This window comes from Mchenga conophoros, linkage group LG2 (assembly GCF_057382185.1).
Source record: "Mchenga conophoros isolate Kocher_MC1m ecotype Shallow Benthic linkage group LG2, M_conophoros_male_GT1.1, whole genome shotgun sequence".
Lineage (NCBI taxonomy): Eukaryota > Metazoa > Chordata > Actinopteri > Cichliformes > Cichlidae > Mchenga > Mchenga conophoros.
This window is the reverse complement of record NC_140527.1, coordinates 21,593,576-21,616,610: the sequence shown is the minus strand read 5'-3', so window position 1 is coordinate 21,616,610 and position 23,035 is coordinate 21,593,576. Positions and strand designations below refer to the sequence as shown.

Below are 23,035 nucleotides of genomic sequence, written 5' to 3'. Positions count from 1 at the left end.
GTGTGGGACTAATAAAGGTTATCTTATCTTATTTTAAGTTTTCAAAATAGTTTTATTAATGATTTCTGTGTTAGTCGAGCTCTGGTAAGGACAGCTTGTTTACTGTAAATGTGATCTTCTAGCAAACATTTGTTTCCCCCACAAGACATGAAACCCCAGTACAAACAATTTGTGTTCAATATTATTTTGGGGAAATAAAAGGAGCTTTAAATAGTGCCTAAAGGTAAATTCTTATGACCTTAATGATGGAGACAGACAGACATATAAATTATACACCTGTGCTAACCTGTGTTGAACTCTCTGTAACTTGCAACTTCAGCAATGAATAATACATAAACGATTCAATTCCAGAGCAGCACTGCCTTTTAGCTCCAGGCAGAAAAACACGGAGCAGGGAGGGAAACAGAGACAGGGTGAGAGGAAGCAAACAGGCGCAGATAGAAAAATCAAACATACCTCCAGAAATTCCAGCGCAAAACGACTGACAAGCCAACACACATACTGCAGAGTGAAGGCTTTAGTTGTGCCAGCCTCTCCAGCACACTCCTTAAAATTCATGGATGACCACCTGTCCTTCCCCTCCTGTACACCAGCCCAACATAGTGTGTTACTATAAACTTAACCACAATACTGCACAATAACCCATTTACCCTGCACTAAACTGTATCAACTCCCCTGGGATTTTCATATAACCTTTCATGCAGCAACACAGGCATAGATCCAGTCTCTCATTTAAAGTGATTGAATTTTACTCGTTGAACAGTCCTTGTCTTTTAATAATATCTCCCGTCCTCCCCTCCTGCCCTCCCTTTTTCACACCTTTCTCCAAAATCCTTAGGGACCAAACTGTTTTTAGAACAGGTTGTAATGATGCTGTAAAGTTGCCTCTTTTATAATGACTGACTGGGATTTGGAGCCAGGTTTTTAAGCTTCCAGTGCCAGAAGTTGTTGCTTGGTCCTTACCAGTGTTTGTGGTGTGGTGTGGCATATTGCTGGGGCATAGCCCCTTAGCCCTAAACCTAACCATGAAAAAGGATTGCCTAACCTTAACCCTAACCATAACCCAATTGTAACCCTGACACTAAAACCACATTTTTAGTCTCTATAATGCCTTCAAACTCGTGGGGACCAGAAATTTGGTCATTTAGCCATCTAATTCAGCTGTGATGGATCAAGGACACATCTAAAACCTGCAGGACACTGACCTTTGAGGCCTGGAGTTCCCCATCCCTGCCATAAGGGCTGTTGGTCCCCACAAGTATAGTAAACTTCCAATTTTTTAGTCCTCACAAGGATATGAATACACACACACACACAGATTTTTTATTTTTTACTGCAGAAAAAAAGGAGGACACACGTGGACAAGACAAGAAGAATACAGACGGGCACGAAGAGGTGAAGGAAATGATGAAGAGGAAATTTCAGTGGGAGCATCTTTGAAAGACATTAAACTTTTAAAGCTTCACAGTGCGACCACATGTTTACTGACTTTTACTGATGCTGGATACAGTGGATAGACAGTAACATGGTTGCTTTGTTTCCTACCTCTGTTAGCGTCCTTTCATTGCCACGTGTATACAGTCTGCCCTTTTTTTCTTTAAAAAAAAAAAGCATTTTATGATGCAGAGAAGCTCCAGCAAGTTCCGCTTCATCATTTTTAAATGAGCAGGTGTTCAAGAATGAAACTGGTGCCACTGTTAGTGCTTTGGTGCTGTTCTGAATTCGTCCTCATCTAATTTGTCAGTAAGCTTGCAGAGACATGCTGTCTTGGATGAATAATAGATGCTGTCAAAATCACCTGAATAGCAAAATAATCCTCTAAAAATAGCTCAAAGGTAAACATGAACTACATTTAAACCTGACACTGCCAAGTGATAGCATGCAACAGATTTTAACCAGAAAAGTATTCTAACAGTGTCAGATCAGATTTATTGAACTGTTTGTCCAAGTTGTGGCTATTGGGGAGCAAAGAAAAATAATAATTGCATATGACATACATCAAAAAGAGGGTTAAAACTGATTAAAATTGGTTTGCAAATGGTTAGGATAAGCTTTGTTTTCTTTTCTTTTTCTCAGGTTTGTGTAACATTGGGTATACATAGGATTTATACAGGTAAACAGAAAGGAAAATAAATCCTTAGCAGGTCTTAGCAGGCAGTAAAGATGTGATGTGAACTATATGCTCAAAGCACGTCATAACGATGGAGGTGAATGCTACTGGGGGATAGTCATTGAGGCAGCTCAGATTCTTTGGGACAGGTATGATGGTGGTCCTCTTAAAGCATGAGGGCACTACAAGTTGAAGATTTCTGAGAAGACATCGTGAAGGCATGCTTTGAGAGCACGACCTGGGATGTTATCCGGTCCCGGAGCTTTCTGTGTGTGGTAGTTACACACGTCTGCTTGAGGGATCTAAAACAGACCGGATTATTCTACAATGTTTCTCACTGCAGAATAATGCACTTCAAATTCTTTTAAATGCCCTTTTAGCCAACTGCTAAAACTTTTTACACTCACACCAATCCAGTGTGTTACTCTCTCAATCACAGTTGAAACATTAAAAGTGCATTGGCTTTTCACACACTGCTTCTGTATTTTCTATTTAAAAATAAATAAATAAATAACACAGTGTATATCATATGCCGTGTTATGCTGTTCAGTCTGAGATTTTATTTTCCTAATTTTAAGACCCGACCAGGGGATTTGTATTTGCACTGATTTGTAAAAAATATAAGTTTTAATTATGTGTGGATGAGTTTATTAAAGTAAACTGTATATTATATGTACTGTATAACTTAAGCACATTGCTCAAGGTATCTTTCCACTCTTTTTTAATTGCACTTCTTTACCTTCATGTAATGAAAAATACAGAAAGCTAGTGTAACTTTCTCTCCATCTGTCGCGGCTGTTTTGTTGTTTTTCTTTCCGGCTCCGTGGCCCCACCCATCCCCTCCCCGTCGCTGCTGTCTCCGTGTGATGACGCAGACGCCTCGGTGTTTACTATGGCGGCTATCTGCTAATTGAAAGAAAAATGCGGGTTTTGTAGCTGCAAAGACGACAACAGTTTTTCGTAGAAAGTCGGGAGACATTGCTTTCAGAATGACCAATAGAACATCTTACTTTTACGACCCAGACGTGGGCAATTTCCACTACGGTAAGTTTAATTATTATAGTGAACCGGCCTACTCAGGGAGCTGATGCTAAGGAAAGCTAGCTACATGCTAATGTGTACGAGACTGCTTTATTCCTATTTTCTCAGTTCTTTTCTTTCTTTTTAACATTTAGTTTTGCGTCACTGCTACGCTTTAATATTTAATTTGATTTGTTTATATATTACAGTTGGGCTTTGCTTGCGCCTTTAACCTTAAGATGTAACGTTATTGACACGTATTGTAGCCCTGTGTTCAGTATTTGCCTGTAAAGCTTTTATTAGGATGTCTCGGTGCTTCCTACGGTGTCCTGAATGGATAACGTGGCGGTTGTGTAACAGTAACGATAAATAAAGTAATATGTCTGTCTACGCTAATGCTGCTTTTACGAAATGATACACTGTACAAATTCAAACTTTAGTGCTGCAATACGCATGCTCACAGGATATACTTACCGTGCTTATTTTTTTATTTTTATTTTGCGAATTACCTCAAGTATTTTCGCTTTTGTAACAGCGCATGGATGGCTGTTTCAGTGTTCCAAATCTCTTTCGTCATAAATTGTACCAATTTCAACCGTGTTTCTCTTTTAGGTGATTAGCCATAATGTGTACACTTAATTCTTTTTTTTTGACCTGATTAATGTCTGTGAGATGCAGATATAAGCCCTGTAATGCATGAACTGTGTGTTTCTGTTAGGTGCTGGCCACCCGATGAAGCCTCACCGGTTGTCTCTCACTCACAGTCTGGTGTTGCACTATGGACTTTACAAGAAAATGATGGTGAGCGAGCAGTAGTGACAGATACTGTCACGTGTTCACACCTGTTGATGCTTTTCACACTGAAAAAACATTTGAAAAATCTTGTGTTTGTTTGTTTTTTATTAGAAACAACAAGTTCATGCTGCACTCTATCAAATGTTCTTATTCCCACCAGGTGTTTAAGCCCTACAAAGCGTCTCAGCATGACATGTGTCGCTTCCACTCTGAAGACTACATTGACTTCCTACAGAAGGTCAGCCCCAATAACATGCAGGGCTTCACAAAAAGTCTCAACGCGTTTAATGTGGGAGATGACTGGTGAGTGTCTCTTTCTCGTTAAATACGTTTTTATCGAGAAAAAGAATCTGAAGGATTTAATGAAGTTTTCACAAGACCTGTGAAAAACTAAGTACACCTTTACTGCTTCCATAGGAACTAAGGACTGTAGTTTTCAAGCAGCTAACTTCCTTTTCTTACATCTCATCTGTCAGGATTGTAAATGTTTCAGCATAAAAGCCTCTCTGATCATCATGGCTGACAAACCCATAACTTAAATATTTCATGTCTGTGTGTTTTAGTCCAGTGTTTCCAGGACTGTTTGAGTTCTGCTCAAGATACACGGGAGCATCCTTACAGGGGGCTACTCAGCTCAACCACAAGGTACCACGCACACATAAACCCAGCTGATGGTTTTGGTGCTACAGAGAAAAAACAAAACAAAACAAGACTGAGGTAGCCTAGGGTGGCATCTGTTGGTTTCATTTTGAATTACAACTTAAAGTGTCGTCAGAGACACTCATTTATGTGATATCCTTGAGGAGTAGGTTGAGTCATTGATTGTTCTATGTGGCCAAGGCTCTCTAGCTGAAGTAAGAAAGAAGAAGAAAGGCCTCTCTTCATGTTTGCTGGAGGGAACGTATCTCTCTCTCTCCCAGCAGCAGTAGACCTGCTGTTCAGTCTTTGGTCGTGACCTAATTCATGGGCTGTATCCTCACGTAGACCGTGAAGGCCGGGTCCTCAGAAGGATGCAGCCCATGAATTTGGACACCCCCTTTCTGTTTGTAAAGGGCAGCTAATCAGAAAAAAGTGAACTTAAAGGGAGGATAGGAGAAGCATTGAGGAGTTTTGTGAGAATATTGTAGTTTGTGTTTAAAAACTAAAATCGTTACTCATCAAAGACATTTCTGATTTCTTGTTTTGCTTTCCATCCTTTAAAACTGTCATGGTCTTCAGCTTCGTGGTCAGTTAAAGGTGTGAGCTCTAACTGATGCTGACTCTGCTTTATTTTCCAGATTTGTGACATTGCTATAAACTGGGCCGGAGGTTTGCATCATGCCAAAAAGTTTGAGGTTAGAACAAAGCCACATGTATTGATGTGTGTCTTCTCTGTTCAGCTCATTTGAGTTAAATGTCTTTTTTGGTTCTTGTGTTGGTGTAGGCCTCTGGGTTTTGCTATGTCAATGACATCGTCATCAGTATACTGGAGCTCCTCAAGTAAGACGGCGCTCCGGAGTAACTCTCCTCGAATCTTTACCGTGTCTGTTTGTGACATAAATCTCCTGCTCTGTGCTTGTTCAAGGTACCACCCCAGGGTTCTTTACATTGACATAGACATTCACCATGGCGATGGCGTCCAGGAAGCCTTTTACCTCACAGACCGAGTCATGACCGTGTCCTTTCACAAATATGGAAACTACTTTTTCCCAGGGACAGGTAAATGCAGCTTTAATTATCTAACAAATGTTTGCTGTCCACATAGTGGTGTTTATATCATTTATTATTTTACTTGCGTGCATATTCAGCCCCAAAAGTCCAATTTAAAGACATAGAAATACTGAAGTAGTCCTCTGTCAGCTGTATAAGCAGATAAATGATAAGTGTATTCCAGGCGGGTTTCTATCCGTAGACTCAGGGTGTATCTGACCCTGTTGTTATGAGCCGTTTGGTCCCTATTAAGTTTGTCTTGGACTCTGTCCGGGCTGCCCTTTGTCACTGAGTCAGCTGTTTAGCAGTGTTATTTATTTTATTTTTAAATAAGACTCTAAAGTAGTGTTTGTTTTTCTGACTGTGGAAACATTGAATGGAATTGAAAGTCCAGCAACAACAGAAGTTCGTCATCTGTTCTTCGCTCTGCTTCCTGTAGGTGACATGTACGAGGTCGGGGCAGAGAGCGGCCGGTACTACTGCCTCAATGTTCCTCTCAGAGACGGCATCGATGACCAGAGTGAGAGCAACAACACATGAGGTCACACTTTCTTATTGTTCTGTGACTATCACATGAGATTCGACCAACGTGTTTGCATGTTTTGTTTTCAGGCTACAGGCAGCTGTTCCAGCCTGTTATTAGACAGGTGGTGGATTATTACCAGCCGACCTGCATCGTCCTGCAGGTCAGTCAGTAGCTCCTATCATTTGCTTCTGTATGATTTAATCTGCGTGTGTGCGATTGCCTCACCTGGTGTGTGTCTGTCTGCAGTGTGGAGCGGACTCGCTGGGCTGTGACAGGCTGGGCTGCTTCAACCTCAGTATCCGAGGACACGGGTGAGACATAAAGTTTTTTCCAGCTGAACTCAAATATTTTTAAACAGCCAGCACATGAGTACTGATAGTTGCAACATAATCTGTGTGTGTGTGGTTTTCAGTGAGTGTGTGGAGTTTGTGAAGAGCTTTAAGATCCCTCTGCTGGTTCTGGGAGGAGGAGGATACACAGTGAGGAACGTGGCTCGCTGTTGGTCAGTCTGATGTGCACTTTCCATGAATACAGCTTTAAGATGATGATGATGATGATAATAATCTGTGCTGTGTTGTAGGACCTATGAGACGTCTCTGTTGTTGGATGAATCCATCAGTGATGAGCTGCCTTACAGCGGTGAGCTATGTTTCATGTTTCAGTGAGATTTTAATATCTTTGTTGGATTGTTTTTGTGCGTTCTTGTTGTCCAGGATGTCACAATGAGCCTGAAAAATGATTTATGCATAAACAACAAATTAAAAGCCAGTTAGTAGTTACTCTTAGAGTCGCTACACGTGACATTACAGAGGACTGCGGGTGAAACAAGAAGGAAAGTGAACAGAAATACTTGGAACATCCTGTTTGACTGATTTGGTTCGTCTGCAGAGTATTTTGAGTACTTTGCTCCAGACTTCACGTTGCACCCTGATGTCAGCACCAGGATAGAAAACCAGAACTCCCGACAGGTAAAAGCATCATTCCTCTTTTCATTGGTGTAAAGTGCACAGTAGAGATCCTGACATGCAGTCGGCCGACCCTCTCGCTGTGTTCACGTGTTTGCAGTATTTGGAGCAAATCCGTCAGACGGTGTTTGAGAACTTGAAAATGCTGAACCACGCGCCCAGCGTTCAGATCCACGACGTCCCGTCCGACATGCTGAGCTACGAGCGCAACGACGAGCCCGACCCCGATGAGAGGGGAGCTGAGGAGAACTACACCAGGTCAGCACGAGTCAGCAACACGCGTGTATTTATAAAAGATTGGTGTGCACAATCCTCACTGTTCATGACGTGACTCCCACAGGCCGGAGGCAGCAAACGAGTTCTACGATGGTGACCACGACAACGACAAAGAGAGCGACGTAGAAATTTGACGGTATTTTCAAATCCCCTGTGGTGCAACAAAGAAAACATTTCTTGAAGGACTCGAAAGACTGAGAACAGACTCCTGTGCGTTCTGGTCTTTGTATACACACAGAAACGTGACATATATCAGACGTGCTGCTCTTTTTCTCGTTTGTGCTCCAGATGTTTTGTTTCATTTTTTTTCTGCTCATGATCTTCATGTTATCTTAATGAAATGTTTGGCTTCTGAAAGACTTCTGCTGCACACAGCCTACGATTTAGATTCACCAGTCAGTCCACAGGAGTTGTGAGCAGCTGGTTGGAGGGCAGAGCGCATTAGGCGAAAAAACTGCAACACCAAGTTAGCACCAGGTGGGAAGGAAAAGGCATAACAAGAAACAAACGTGGGAGTGCCTGCTCGGTGGCATTAGTCACACACAGGCCTGCTCAGATGGTTGCTGAAGTTTTCAAAGACACAATCTCAAATATACTCATTATTCATGTGCCTTACAGCTCTGAGAAGTCCAGCACTAGCACAGAGCAGGGCACTATTTCAACTCTCACTGATCTGGCAGCTTCTGTATGCAAGGCCACCGAGCAGAAGCTGATCCAAGAACTGCCCGTGCTCCAGTTTCTTCTGGTACCCGTTGCTGTTCTGCACAAAACTGAGGATAACTGCTGATGAAGCCTGTAAATTATCTGATCATGCTTTTGCAGATGAACAGTTCTGTCTGTGGTCTTGGCAGCCACAGTAGAAACACTTTGCCCTCTTTTAGTCATAAACAGCTTTTTTGTCAATTTTGATATCGTCTTCAACTTGTTTTTAATAAACTGACTCACCCGTGTGTGTGTGTCACATTATCTGTACGTTTTCTCTGCTGCCACCTGAGGGCGACATCGTGACATTGAACTGAAGCTGATCAAAAAAAGAAAAATGCAGGAGGTCAAGGTCGTGTAGACTTTATTCCTCATTCATCCAGTGATATTTAGAAGTTCTTGTCACAACAAACAGTACAGGAGAGTACACACTGCAGTTTAAAATCTCTGAATTATGACTTAGTCCTGTGCTTTATAAAAGTTTAACCCCATTTGAGCCGCATGTCTTAGTGACCAACTGAAGATCAACTAGCTAAACCAGTGGATTAGACCAGTACAGGACACTGGTTAGTCCAACTACTTATTGTAACACCTGGGACTACATTAAGGCAGAAAATGTAGTTTATCCAGACCTCAGCAAACAACCGTCACTGCGAGGCCGTGGCCACACAGGGGTCAACACCAGATTTTCATGGCCACAGAACACACGTTTCCATCTTGGTTTTTGTGACGTGAGCTCCAGGCTGGTAATAGCAAGCAGTTTCAATGTAAGCACGCAAATTAAGCATATCTGATGAATCCATTTGGATAAAGTCACCAAAAGACAGACTGAGGCTGACATGCTGATACCCGCCTGTACGCTTAACAGGAAAAAACATTTTCTGTCTGGAGTTCAAACGTATCTGCACTGCAGATGTGACCAAGTGTAAACGTTTAAAGTTCAGAGCACGTTTTGGGTTCAGGTATCAGGATGGCAGCCTGTGTTTAGCAGCAAAAGGCTGCACACATGAAAAGTCTCAACACTGATAAAAAGCTTCAGTCACATAAACTGTATCAGAACATTTCAACCCGATTAAATTCATACAACAGCAGAGAATCTGATCATTTAAAAAGCGTTACAGACACACCACAGGCAGCATTAATGCAAGGACACACAAAATGATCCTTAGCAGTAATTCACGAGTACAGAACTCTTTCTCCTCACTGGCAACCTGTCCACGGCGTCCCCACCTCTCACCCTGTGACAGCACAGAAAAGATGGACGTAACTTTAAGCAGGTCTAAAAAGTGGAGCCGATGCTTTGCTTTGAAGCTGCATTGTTGTTAAATGGACAACAGGGGGCAACGTTGGTTGCAAAAAGACTTGATTGTATAGAAGCTATGGGGGAAAATAGCCCTAGGCTTTCTTCTTGTGTGACCTCTGTAAACACTTTCCTGATGACTCCGTGACTAGTTTCGGGTTACACTGAATAATGGAATTACGGTTATTATTAGAGCCAGAAAGGAGGAATGTCCAGGATATTCTCATTGGCTAACGACGCGTCAATCACAAGCATGCGGTGTTCTCAGTTTCACAGTCCGAGTCGCCCCTCCCCTATCACATCCTGTTTCAAAACACCAAAGACGGAAACGGCTCGAGGCTTCAGAGGGGACTTCACTAATCAGTGACGTCACAGTGGCTACGTCCATCTTTTTTTTTTTTTTTTTTTACTGTCTGTTCCCGTGACAGGTGGGATAGGTTCCAGCCCCCCCCGCAACCCCAAGTTGGATAAGTGGTTAAGAACATGGATGGATGGACAGAGGAGTGATAAGCAGACAGCTGTCAGGATTAAAGTGGAGTGCGTGTGATGTGTAGAGACAGTGTGGGATTGTGGGAAGACTTGGTTCTGTTTTCTACTCTCTACCATAGAAGAGTTTATCTGAAAGGGTGCACTGCAACACATGCACTGCTGTGCAGAGGATGTTTGTCCTCCCCTGTGCAGCAGCATCCAGTTTGTCTGACTTGGCCTGCTCCAATCACAGATTTTACAATAAGACATGGGAAAAAACTTAAAATGTGCAAATGTTAAAGAACCTTTTAAATATTCAGTACATGTAGTAACATATGGCCGGTGTCCTGTCATCATTGCTTGAAATGTGCGTTTTGAAAATGGTTTCTGGACTGGAGGAGATTATGTTGCAGTAATGTGGCTGCCCACTGGGACCAAACCTGACAGCAGCGCAGCCTGTGCCACAACATACCCAGCTCTATTAATACATCCATGACCGAGGAGCCGCATTCTGCTGAGAGCAGCCAGGACGGGCACATGAAGAGACGGAGAGGAAAAAGCAGAGCAGACAGACAGATGGGCAGAAACAGTGTGACAAACAGCAGCACATGGACGAGAACAAGTCCTAAACTCTCCCACAGTAAAAAGTCTCCAATGCTGCATCATAATCATTTTACCCAAGTGTTGTAAAGATGGCAGATGTGCTTTGCTGTTGCATGAAGCTTAGTGAATGTGTTACTACTGTGAGTTGTGCGCGCTGCGATGATTATTAGTCTGCACTCATGTTTCGGCCCTGACGCGACAGTCAGAGGCTCCTCTCTTTACAGTTCTGACATGGTGGTTAGTGGAGGGTGGGAGCGTGTGGGTCTACAGCTCTTCGCTCTCGTACAACGGCGCCGTGTGCTGGGCGGGGCTCTCCACCGTCAGAGCAGGGACGTGGCTCAGAGAGGACAGCAGCTTCAGAGTCTTGGAGCCAGCAGGAGCAGTCTTCATGGCCGGAGTTGTGCGGGCTGGTAGGGGCGGAGAGACGATGGGTTAATATATTGTTTTGGGTTTTCAGATTATTTATTTAAACTTTGATTATAAATCAAAGTTTTTAAAGAAAGCAGAGCAACACCTTTCCTGTCCCTGAGAGCAGCATCAAATCTTACTAACACTCAGGGGAGAAAAATTCCTCTCATGCCAGGTGTCTGAAAATAACTCTTCTACCCTGCATGCCACAGTACAGCATAGCTCAGAGGCAGATATGTGACCAGCACATATATGCAGGAACAGTGGATGCACAGTGTTCACCTCCACAAGCCTGAATGAGACAAACCCACAACACCAACTCATCATATCCACATACAATAATGTCACCATTAAAATTTGATAATTAAAAAAAACAAAACAAAACATCTTTAGTAAACATAGAAATTCACCACTTAATGTAATTTACCTTTTTATATTTTCAAAGCAAACGTTCTACTCTTTAATGACGAGGCTGCAGACTCTTGTCTGGTACAGAATTAGTTCAGCTAAACTTCACTGATATATGTTGTTATTAACCTTCTAGGACCTGCCGTCCACATATGTGGACATCACATTTTGGGTTGTCTAGACCAAAATTTTGCTCTACGAGGGCCTGATATCCACTTACGAGGACGTTTTACTGCCACTGTTCCATTGAAATTCAAAGCAAATGTCATATGTGGATCTAATTTTTCTCAGAAAAAAAAATCAGGTAAAAACAAAAAGTAATTCTTTGTTTTTACATTAATCAGGTCCCAATCATCTCTGCTTTTCGCAAATGATGTGGTTCTGTTGGCTTCATCGGGTGAAGGCCTCCAGCTCGCACTAGAATAGTTCACAGCCGAGTGTGAAGCAGCGGGAATGAGGATCAGCACCTCCAAATCTGAGGCCATGGTTCTCAGCCGCAAAAGGGTGGAGTGCCCACTCCGGGTCGGGGATGAGTTCCTGCCCCAAGTGGAGGAGTTCAAGTATCTCGGGGTCTTGTTCGCGAGTGATGGGTGAAGGGAGCCGGAGATCGACAGACAGATTGGTGCAGCGGCCGCAGCGATGCGGATGCTGCATCGGTCCTTCCTCTGAAGGGTGGCTGGCCTCTCCCTTAGAGATAGGGTGAGAAATTCAGCCATCCAGGAGGGGCTTAGAGTAGAGCTGCTGCTCCTCCACATTGAAAAGAGCCAGTTGAGGTGGTTCGGGTATCTGACAAGGATGCCTCCTGGGTGAGGTTTTCCAGGCATGTCCCACCAGGAGGCGGCCCCGGGGCGGACCCAGGACACGCCGGAGACATTATATCTCTCAGCTGGCCTGGGAACACCTTTGTGTTCCCCCGGATAATCTAGAGGAGGTGGCTGGGGAGAGGGAGGTCTGGGCTTCTCTGCTTAGGCTGCTGCCCCCGCGACCCGGCCCCGGCTAAAGCGGAAGAAGATGGATGCTTGGATGGAGGTCCCAATCAGCCCAAATAGCAAAGAGAAATTAAAAATGCATGCCACGAAAGAGTTCGGGTCTTAGGAGGTTAAGCTAAAGTGCATTTAGCATTCCTTTCAGTTCACCATCAGCCTTCCCTGCTGCTGAGCCCTAACTGAATACTGTTTTAGTAAAGTTCTTGTAATAATGCATTGTATGAAGACACAACTATGGTATCTATTACTATTCCCTCCTTTTTAAAAACATTTTCAACACTGAAAGGCTATGATGTAAAAAACAAAAAAACAAAAAAAACCAAACAGGAACAATTTAAAAATGATTAAGCATAAAGGCCTAAAGTTAAGATCAGATAACCTCTACTCTTCTGGTCTAAGTCTGAAATGTTATCAACTGACTAAGGTGTCAGATTAAAAACGTTTGGACTAAACTCTGCACCATCAAATGTTTTTCATTTTAATTAAGATGAATAAACATGGAAAGAGTTAGGAGACGTATCCAGACGCTGTGCTTTTCAACTGCATTTTCACACACTGAACTCTGTCATCACTGAGTAACATCCTAACCCAGTGCAATCCACACTATTCAGTCACATAACCGACTTAACACCTCGGTGGGCAAAACATTACTCTATTGTGACAATCCGATAGAACGTTAGAGCACTTTTGCGAATATGTGATGTCTTGATAAATCGAGCAGGTATTTGAAGTTTACACAGCACCATTCTCGCATGAAAATATCTTAAAAGTTTATTTTGTGACCCAGAAAGAGTAATATTTCAAACTCCGCCCCTCTGTGTTCCTCCACCACTGCCTCGTTTGAGTTTTGGACGAAATGGATTCTGGGATATTGCATTTCGTCATTTCGAGCTGATTGGAGACCAAAACAGCCAATCACATTTTTTTTGCATCCAAGTCTGTGATTGGCGGGTTTTGTGGAACAAATATAACGGTGTACAGAAAGAGTTGAGCGCGCACGGGCAGAAATGTTGAGAGCACGTGCAACACATTGCGAGCGAGCGCAAATGCAAAAACTGAGCGAGAGGGGCTGCTGTTGTGTGTGTGGATAATAGCAAACACTGAAATACAGCAATTAATTTTGTTCACTCAAATTCAGTTTTTCTTTGCTCAAAATAAATTTCTCCTCAAAATGCAACACATGCACAATGTTTTTTTTAACGTGCGCTCAGAATAGTGGCACAAAAATAACGCCATAGTCTTCACTTCTAAAAACCTCCTGATGAGTTCCCGTTTCTGAGCTCTGGTTCAGACAAAGTGCTTTAAACTCACTTTCATGTTTGCTGTGTATGGAGGACCTCTCCACGGAGCAGATGGTGTTATGTGAGAAAGCAGAAACCTAATAGCCGTGTTGTATTTGCCTCACAGTTATCGCTCGGCGATTATACCGTATTCCTCGGCAGCTCGGAGCCTCGTGCGTTCATCGAGTTTCCGCTCGATCACATAACGCGCCATTTGTTTGATGAGCTCCCAGAGACAGAGCGGGATTCATGGAGACACCGGGCACACAGCGTTTTCCATCTGGTGTTTGATTTTACAGCCTGGGCTTCTATGGTAACGAGCAGCGTGTCGTATCTCATGCAGCAGATAGCTGAGGCGGCCTCTCAGAGCTTATTTGCATATAAAAATGAACAGACTTACTTCCTACATCCAGCCTGGCGTTGCATGTGGACATGCCAGCTTCGTTGATGGCAGACAGAGTGTACCAGCCAGCATCTGACTTCATCACCCTCTCTATCAACAAGCACTGGCGGCCTGACCCGTCCTGGTACAGACTGCAGTGAAACAGTGAGAGAGACTGCAAAGTTACACATACGGGCTAAAGTGTCACAATCACAGAGTCGATGCCAGGTATCATCACCTGAACAGTGGAGTCTGAACTTAAGCTGACGCACCTCATTCTGTTGGGGTCAATGCGCAGCATGTCTTTATCCTTCTTCCAGAAAAGCTGCGGTGGAGGGGAAGCATCCACTTTGCACTCTAACCTGATCGTGTCGCCCTCTAGAGCTCTGGAGTTCACCATCTTCTGGACAAAGGTAGGAGGACGGAGCGCTTCCTGAGCTGCAGAGACGAACGAGGATACATGTGATTAGGTCCTCTCCCACGGTGAAAGGCGGTATCGTTAAATCAGTCGCCATGACGAAGAGCACAGTATGCTAATATTTACCGATTACATTGAGCCTCATGGTAAATCTGCTCTCCCCGGCTCGGTTCCTGGCCACACACTCGTACACACCAGCATGATGCACCGTCACAATCTCTATGATGAATGAGTGCATCCCTTTCTCACACACCAGCATCTTATGGTAGTCATCTGGACGAATGGCTTTACCGTCCAGATACCAGGAAACATCGGGCGTTGGGAGGCCTCCCACCTGAAATTAACACATTTTTCATGATTCATCACTAGTGAAAAACAGCTTATTGAACCTAATTTTGTTAGGCTTCTGGTAAAGTTTATATGAAGTATTCAGTCTTAAGAGAGCCACCTTGAAGTCAAGCCTACAGAAGCGCCCCTCCTCCACTGTGAGGTCTGGGGGGACCTGCAGGAAGCGAGGCGCGTAACATTTCTCCTGGATAGCCAATCCTTCGTTACCCCTCTCATCTGTGCGCGAGTGGTGCCTCCCCCTGCAGAGGACATTATTTATTTATAACCTCACTTTCAATGACTGAACTTTACAGGAAACTAGTGACCACACACAGACGCACGCAAGCAAATGCACTAACACCGACTGCTTTTCCTTTTCTGTCCACTGACATCACAAATATGCTATGAAGAACTTAAGCCTCCTTACCAGCAGACAGCTGGGGTTGGTTTGCACAACGATTAATTGCTTGGCTTTTGTTTTAAATTGAGGCTTTAACTGAGGTAAAGTGTATAATTTCACAACTTTGTTTTCATTTTTCTCTTGCTTCAGTGATCTGCTATTAGAATGGTATACATTTGCATTTCATGCAGCACAGACTCTGCAGATATAAAGTCAGTTTTAGCCAATTCAAAAAAATAAACTAAGACAAAAAAAGGATGCTGAACAGGTTGAATGGTCAGCTACTGTTTGAGCCAGGAAGTCAGGACGTACTCTAAACTGTCTAAACTGAACCCTTGATGCCCCAACATCCTTCACTGTGCCTAAATGCATCACCTCTATGGAAGCATATGATATTATTAAAGGAGCAGGTCTTTGTGGAAAACTATAAGATTTAAACAGAAGTAATAGGAATTTAGCTTGGGCAACCAGGGTTTCTTTCCAGCAGGTTAATAACAACAGTGATAATGACACGGTGATCAGGGATGTTACACACCTACAGCAGCCGCAGAGAGGTGGAAATGCAGACAGTGAGCTCAGGTAAAGTGAAAGATAACTGCCAACTATAACAAGCATTAGCTACATTGCCTTCAAACCTGGGGGGGGGGGGGGGGGGGGGCAAAAATCTTGCACCAAACCTGCTGTTGAACAAGATTAAGCCTAAATAAAGCTGCATTTTCAGCTGGTCCCAGAGGCATGTTTACAAAGTCATTTTAAAACAAGCTCAAACACAAGCTCCTTGTACTCAAACTGCTAGCTTAGATTAAATTACTACAACCTGCCAGCCTTCTCTGTTCTAGCAGTGCTACCTGCAGCATCAGACAGATTAAAAATATCAAATCTACTTATAATTGCCATTTTGTTTTTTAGCCTGCAGATGAAGTGCACAAGTGCACAGATGCTGGATAAACATTAAATGAAACCTGGATTAATCATTCTGTGCAAATGTAGAAGTTGTATTTACCATAGTCCACCCGTGTGTCTTCCTTCTGGTGAATCTGGCTGTAACAGAAAGACTGAGATAAACTGACACAATCACACTGTAGGTTTCAGCTTTGAAAACTAGCTCATACAGGTCAACAGGAATGACAGCAACTGTGTGTGTGTGTGTGTGCTGACACAATGGTGCTGTTGTCACGACTGAGAGGTTCATTCCCAGAAACAAGCTAGAAAAAGCTGCTGACAACCTCGTTGGCTTGAGAGGATGATGTGTGTGTGAGAGAAATTAGATGGTGCCCTGTGAGCAACAGGCTTTTTGACAGAACAATCCCGCGCGCGCACACACACACACACACAGTGACGTGGTCAAAATGACAGTGTGAAGCCGCTCGCTGTGGCTGCTGATTATACTGCTGCACTTTCTCATCTTCAAGCTTGGGAGCCCATCAGGAGGCCCCGAGAGGGAAACTGGCTCCCTGCTCTGCTATTCAAACCCAAATGACTGTATTAATGCGAGGTCTTCACTTAACGACTAAATGAAAGCTAATGGGTTTTGGAACAGGGCCAGCATGAACGTCAGCCCTGCAGCACACTCTGAAACGCTCTCTTGAGATTGGAAATTTTTTCATAATAACGGAGAAAGTCAAAGCTGTACCTGGTCGAGTTGTGAGTCTGAAAGATTGTCTTGGTCAAACATGTAGGTAGTGTTGTCTGGACCCAACAGCCTACGAGCCATGCGCTCCTCGTAAGACAGCTTCTGTAAAAATGAAGCTTCATGTTGGTAAGTTTTAATTGATTACATCATTTTTAACCAACACACAGAATGGGTCACTGATATTTCTGGTAAACTACTGCACTGCATTCTCTTCAAACAGACATTGTGCGTGTGTGTGTGTGTGTGTGTGTGTGTGTGTGTGTGTGTGTGTGTGGTGGAGGAGGGGGGCACACCTGGCTGTTTCTCCTCCTGGCTTCCTTTGAGCGAAGCTTCTTTTCCAGATCCTGAATCAAAGCGTCTTTGGAACCTTGAATGTCTTCATCTGTGGAGCGGGCGGAGGACGGTCGAGGAGCTATAGCCTTCTTCAGTATGGGTTTGGGAAGGCTGTGAAGTAGAAAGGAAGGAGGGAGAGAACTGAACCCTTCTCCTTACTTCCTGTGTCCTACTTTATTTAGACGTTTCTTTTTTCTTATATATAAAAGAAAGCACAAATGTATGCACTGAAAGGATTATATGCATACTTACTACAACAAATATTACAATAATAAAGTACTGGTGGATGCTCATACTAAACATGAATAAAGCTAAAAGCTTAGGCTTCAGACTGCTGGGTTGTTTTTTCTTGAATCTCAACGTCGCGTAATGGCGGATATTCTTCTTATGGTCGTCTTATGCACACAGCTCGGGCCGTGAGCAGCTCCAGCCTCCTGTTAGTAAAATCTTTTATTTGTACAGGCAGCCAATAACAGGAAAGCTGGATTATAGTTTGGGGAGAGAGAGAGCTAAATAGCTTTGAGACAATGGTTGGACTGAGTGCCTATTATAAAATAAAGATTACTTTGAGTTCAACACTTAAAAACACGGAGAAATAAGTAGAATCTCCTTTAACTCATTTCACAGGACTGTACAGAGTCCTGTCAAAGCTCCATGGCTGGTTAAAAGTTATTCTAAACTCTGAAGAACCTGACATCTGTTCAAAGTGTGTACACTCAGGCAGCCATCTATTAGGTACAGCTATCCATCCATCTTCTTCCGCTTGTCCAGGGCCGGGTTGCAGGGGCAGCAGCCTAAGCAGAGAAGCCCAGACCTCCCTCTCCCCGGCCACCTCCTCCAGCTTGTCCGGGGAAACAGCCAGGCGTTCCCAGGCCAGCTGAAAGATATTATTTCTCCAGCGTGTCCTGGGTCTGCCCCGGGGCCTCCTCCCGGTCGGACACCTCTCCCAGCAGGCATCCTTATCAGATGCCCGAACCACCTCAACTGGCACCTTTCGATGTGGAGGGGCAACGGCTCTACTCTGAGCCCCTCCTGGATGGCTGAATTTCTCACCCCATCTCTAAGGAAGCCCACAGCTTCAATGCGCGATCTCGTTCTTTTGGTCACTACCCACAGGAACGTAGATCGACCGGTACAGCCTGGGATAAATTCTTCCTTCATGAAGTTTTTGTTTAAACTTTCTGACAGAAATGTTTCAATTTTATCATCAGTTTGGAGGCTGCATGGAGTTATGCTGTGTTTTGGTTTATTTTCAATGTCAAAATATCAGAAACTGAATTTGTACCGACTGTAATAATGTGCATGCCAAATTGTAAACTGAGGTATCGAGCAACTCACGTGCTTGGCGTCCCCTTATAGCTGGCAGGTAAGGAGACCACAGCAGGCTGTACACTGTTCTGGGTGCTGGGAGTGAAAGGCTGCTGTGGGACACAGGAGGGTGAGGAAGAAGAAGAGAGAAGGGAGCATGGGAGGGAAGGAGACACTGGCGGAGGTTGTTGAGGGAGAGCAGATGAAGAAAAGGAGGTTCTCAGAGGGAGGAGAGGGCTTGAGGGTGCGAGTGGGGAGCGGGAGGGGGAGGTGGAGGAGAGGGGACGGTTGGTGTTAGGAGACAGTTTGGACGAGGACTGGGAGGGTAACACTGAGCAGAGGTAAGCAGCAGAGGCCGACATGCTGTCCTGGTTAGCAGGTAAGGTGGCGCTGCCAAGGCCAGTAGCACTGGGGACGCTAGGGGTGAGGGTGATGGTGGAGCGCATGGTGGTGCGGGGGAGAGATGAGGATGGGAGAGATGAGAAGGAGGTGGGAGAGTGACTGAGTATAGGGCCGGCGGAGGAAAGAGCAGGTACAGCAGAGCAGGCCGGGGTGGAGACAGGGGAGCTGAGGCTGGATGAAGACGGAGAACTCTTGGCTGTTCCGTTGGCCTGGATGTGGATCTGTGGCGGTGCGGCGGACTGGTATTGGTTGTGACTGAGGCTCAGTGACTGAAGCTGTGACTGGGTCTCTGACAAGGACTTTGACGCGGACTGAGAAAATGACTGACTTTGTGTGGACATGGCTTTAGTTTGAATCTGCGTCTCCAGGACATTTGGACTTTTCTGGGCACTGTTGAGGTTCTGCTGGGAGTTGTTTTGGTTTTCCTGGGCTTCCTTCAGCACGCTGTCGTAGCTGGGTGCCTGGAAGGCTGGCTGAGACTGAATAAAATGCCTCGGTCGCTCATAGTTGAAGGCGCTGGGAGGGAACGTGCTGGGAGTGAACGTAGGCAGGTCGGACAGGTTCATGTTGTTGCCTCCTGACTGGGAGGACTGGAATGAAGAGGAAAACCAAATTTGCACCATGGAATAAGACTGGATCATGCAACATCTCAGTGCAATGATTAAATAAAAAATTCTGAGCTTTTTACATTTGACAACAGAAATACTCTTACTGTGAAACTGAGCTTGCTTGGGGTGAACAGCTTGGGCGCCTGGGCTTTCTCCTTGACTTCTGGCGGTGGTGAGGGTGAGGGTGGTGGGGTTGGGCTAGACGTACAAGTTTGGGCAGTAACCTCTGGGGACCTCTGGCCCTCTGAGCTCAGGGCGATCTCGTCCTCGCTCCGCCCAAAGATTTCGTCAGAATACTGGTTGGCCAGCTGAGGTTCAGGGAAACTGCCATAAAGACAAGTGTGTTAGCTGTAGATTTAAAATATATTACTACAAGTCCCTCAAAGGTAAAGGATTTTTCTCTCAATAACCCCCAATGTGTCCACGTTCTTCGTTTACCAACTTCTGGTTCCAAAATGTGGAGTCTGGTGTTGTACACATTTTACGGGATACACAAGTTTCCCACAGCTATACAGTCATTTGAGGTGGGAGGGATGTCTTTGAAGTAGTGACTGAAATACTCATGTGTGCGATCCATATGATAAAAAGTGTATTTGTATTGTTTAAAATAAAAAAAGATTACAATATGTTTCAAAATAACTGAAACGGTACCAGTGAGGCTGTTTAATGAAAGTAACAGATATTTACTCCCATTTCAGCCCACTCGCTGGTTTTCCTCCTGTAATACCGAGCCTGGCTCGACCTCTATTTTTCTACTAGGAAAGAATGTTGTTCCCATGGCTACCACGAAGTCTGGGCTACGCAGGAGCAGTAATGACAATAGCAGTCTCCCTCTCTTTACGCGCTCTCACACACTTCCTTGCATCCACACACTTGTTCTGCACTTCTCCTGGGGGCACAAGATGACTAGCCAGCATCAGCTGACCCAGAGCCTAAAACCTTGGATCTGAATCAACGCCGTCTGATAGATGCTTATTGGGAGATTCTGAAGCATGTTAGACTTAGTGGTGTAAGCACAAAAGACAAGTGTAAAGTGTTCTGTAAGTGGAGGTGTGTGTAATCTCTGGCCTATTTTATATCTCCTTTTATATCCTCATTACAAAGAGTTTGTAATAAGGATATAAAACTGTCTTTGGAGAATGGTAAAGCTGGGAGTCTAATGAAAACAAACAAAAAGAGCTGCATGGCTTTCATTTTATTTATTTATTTTAAAGAAATGGGCCCCTAGATATATGTAATCAGGACTTTTTACAGGTGAAAACTTAATGTGTCGATGATCTTTGCTAGACATGCTAAGCAGGAGAAATGTTCTTGGTACTATATCTGTGATGTGTACATATTAGCAGAGAACTCTGAATACGCACATTTCAGTCATTTAACGGTTTCAGGTTAGCATGATTGGATTGAGGATTTAAAGATCAGTGATGTTCCTTCTACCCAAGCGGTTGGTTTATAGCTTTGGACAGTACTGTGTTATCTGAGGGGGTTTCAAAATTCTGACAGCATGAGTTTTAATCTATAAGTAAGAACCAAATTAACTACAGTTTGGGAATATTTGGCATGTTTTAACAGACATGGATGCATCTGTGTGGACTTTCTGCTTCTTGAAAGTAGAGTCCGACTGATCCAGGATTTTTAAGACAAGTACTGATATTTGGGGATTTAAAAATCTGATACAGACCAATCAGACATTTGTTATGTGTAGTTACTCTGCTCAGATCAGCTGGTTGTTTGTCTCATCACCAACTCTTACAAAGTGCCTTCTAATGAACAAACTCATAACACAGTTGAAGGTTGCTTCTCCCATTTCTTCCCATTTCCATTTATTGGCAGTTATAAATGCAAACACCAGCAGATCAGTAAATAGCGCACACTGGCTGCCTGAAAACTTCTGTCTGAAGAGTGTAACACTTTAAATTGCCAGTTTGCCAACATCTCTGCTCAGTACACTTATCGGTTTGTTTCCCTCGCTCTGTTTAACCTTTCTCAGTTTAATACACATACAGTTAAACAGAATTTTAAGTATAGACTGCTGTAAAAGCTTTAGTGTGTCTATCGTCCATGTAACATGCATATGAAATCCGGTCATGTAAAAAAAAAAAAAAGCAGTGTTAGGAGCTGTCAGGCCTTAAATGTGCAACAGTGTAGCTTACTGCTGCAAAAAACAAACAACTTCTATAATAAACTTCATAATAAACATTGTGAACTACCGGTACATTCATGAGTATTCCATCGAGCTCAGAAGAACTGAAATAGTCAGAACTCGGTTGAACAAAGTCATGATCCAGTCTTTAAATTATAGAATAGAATAGAATAATCCTTTAATTGTCCCACAAGGGGGAATTTGGTTGTAACAGCAGCCAAAAAGACAGATATACAAACAAACAGTGCACAGGACATGGAACAGAAACATACACAATTTTTACATATTTACATCAAGGACAGTGGTTACTATATACAGAGAGTATTGTACAGTTATTAAATTAAATAATATGGGGTGGCTGTAGCTCAGGTGGCAGAGCAGGTCAGCCACTAATCAGAAGGTTGGTGGTTCGATCCTAAGCTGCCTCCTGGCTGCATGCCAAATATCCTTGGGCAAGATACTAATCCCATGTTTGCCTACTGGTGGTGGTCAGAGGGCCCGGTGGCGCCAGTGTCCGGCAGCCTCGCCTCTGTGAGTGCGCCCCAGGGCAGCTGTGGCTACAATGTAGCTTACCAACTCCAGTGTGTGAATGCGTGTGTGAATGGGTGAATGACTGAATGTAGTGTGAAGCGCTTTGGGGTCCTTAGGGACTAGAAAAGCGCTATACAAATGCAGGCCATTTAAATAAAAATAGCTACAGATAAGAGGCAAAGCAGGTTGTAGTGTGAATCGGTTGATTAACTTATTGCAGTTACAGCGCAGATGTAAACATCTATGTTTGTTGGGAGCAGTTCTGATTGTACAGTCTGACAGCTGCAGGGAGGAAGGACCTGTGGAAACGCTCCTTCATGCATCTAGGATGCAGCAGTCTGTCACTGAAGGAGCTCTGCAGTTCAGCAACATTTACATGCATGGGGTGGGAGACTGTCCATCAGAGATGTTATTTTGGCCAGGGTCCTTCTGTCTCCCACCACCTGCACTGGGTCCAGAGTGCATCCCAGAACAGAGCTGGCCTTCCTGATGAGTTTATCCAACCTCTTCCTCTCAGCTGCCGATAAACCGCTGCTCCAACATACAACACTGTAAAAAATGACAGATGCCACCACAGAGTCATAGAAGGTCTTTAAAAGCGCTCCCTGGACTCCAAATGACCTCAGCCGCCTCAGCAGGGAGAGTCTGCTCTGACCCTTCCTGTAAAGAGCATCAGTGTTGTGGCTCCAGTCCAGTTTATTATTCAGGTGAACACCCACCTATAAGAGTCCACTATCTCAATGTCCACTCCCTGGATGTTCACCGGTGTCAGTGTGGTGGGTCTGCGTCTCCGGAAGTCCACCACCAACTCCTTGGTTTTCCCGGCGTTGATCAGCAGGTGGTTCTGCTGACACCAGTCAACAAAGTCCAGAGTCCACTGTCTGTACTCTGAGTCTGTACCTGTGATGAGGCCGACTATGACAGAGTCGTCAGAGAACTTCTGTAGGTGGCAGCGTGGGGAGTTGATGGAGAAGTCTGCAGTGTAGAGGGTGAAGAGGAACGGTGCCAGCACAG

At 44.1% G+C, this 23,035-nt stretch overlaps 2 protein-coding genes across 2 annotated transcripts in view; one reads left to right on the top strand and one right to left on the bottom strand.

The window, feature by feature from the left end:
* Nucleotides 1-2,955: 2,955 nt before the first annotated feature.
* Nucleotides 2,956-8,331, top strand: hdac3 (histone deacetylase 3). The gene is made up of 15 exons (XM_085287869.1): nt 2,956-3,154; nt 3,849-3,931; nt 4,086-4,228; nt 4,489-4,570; nt 5,203-5,259; nt 5,349-5,404; nt 5,490-5,623; nt 6,054-6,134; nt 6,227-6,300; nt 6,387-6,451; nt 6,553-6,642; nt 6,721-6,779; nt 7,029-7,108; nt 7,206-7,363; nt 7,446-8,331. Exons 1-15 carry the CDS (start codon nt 3,100-3,102, stop codon nt 7,513-7,515), a joined length of 1,287 nt encoding a protein of 428 aa, XP_085143995.1. The 5' UTR covers nt 2,956-3,099; the 3' UTR covers nt 7,516-8,331.
* A 99-nt stretch (nt 8,332-8,430) lies between these two features.
* The window catches only part of myot (myotilin), a 33,511-nt gene continuing 18,906 nt past the window's right edge, over nt 8,431-23,035 (bottom strand). Inside the window, exons 9-18 of the mRNA XM_085287867.1 lie at nt 19,452-19,671; nt 18,368-19,329; nt 16,990-17,140; nt 16,697-16,798; nt 16,067-16,104; nt 14,785-14,923; nt 14,463-14,670; nt 14,191-14,356; nt 13,937-14,070; nt 8,431-10,861 (exon numbers count right to left, since the gene is read on the bottom strand). Coding sequence (XP_085143993.1) covers nt 10,719-10,861; nt 13,937-14,070; nt 14,191-14,356; nt 14,463-14,670; nt 14,785-14,923; nt 16,067-16,104; nt 16,697-16,798; nt 16,990-17,140; nt 18,368-19,329; nt 19,452-19,671 — 2,263 coding nt within the window. The 3' untranslated portion in view covers nt 8,431-10,718. The remainder of the gene's footprint in view (nt 10,862-13,936; nt 14,071-14,190; nt 14,357-14,462; nt 14,671-14,784; nt 14,924-16,066; nt 16,105-16,696; nt 16,799-16,989; nt 17,141-18,367; nt 19,330-19,451; nt 19,672-23,035) is intronic.

What these genes read in the sequence shown, in the direction of transcription:
- hdac3 (XM_085287869.1), top strand. Translation starts at nt 3,100, where the DNA reads ATGACCAATAGAACATCTTACTTTTACGACCCAGACGTGGGCAATTTC. An exon ending in ATCATGCCAAAAAGTTTGAG is followed by an intron (nt 5,260 to 5,348) that starts GTTAGAACAAAG and finishes GTGTTGGTGTAG; the next exon opens with GCCTCTGGGTTTTGCTATGT. An exon ending in CTACTTTTTCCCAGGGACAG is followed by an intron (nt 5,624 to 6,053) that starts GTAAATGCAGCT and finishes TGCTTCCTGTAG; the next exon opens with GTGACATGTACGAGGTCGGG.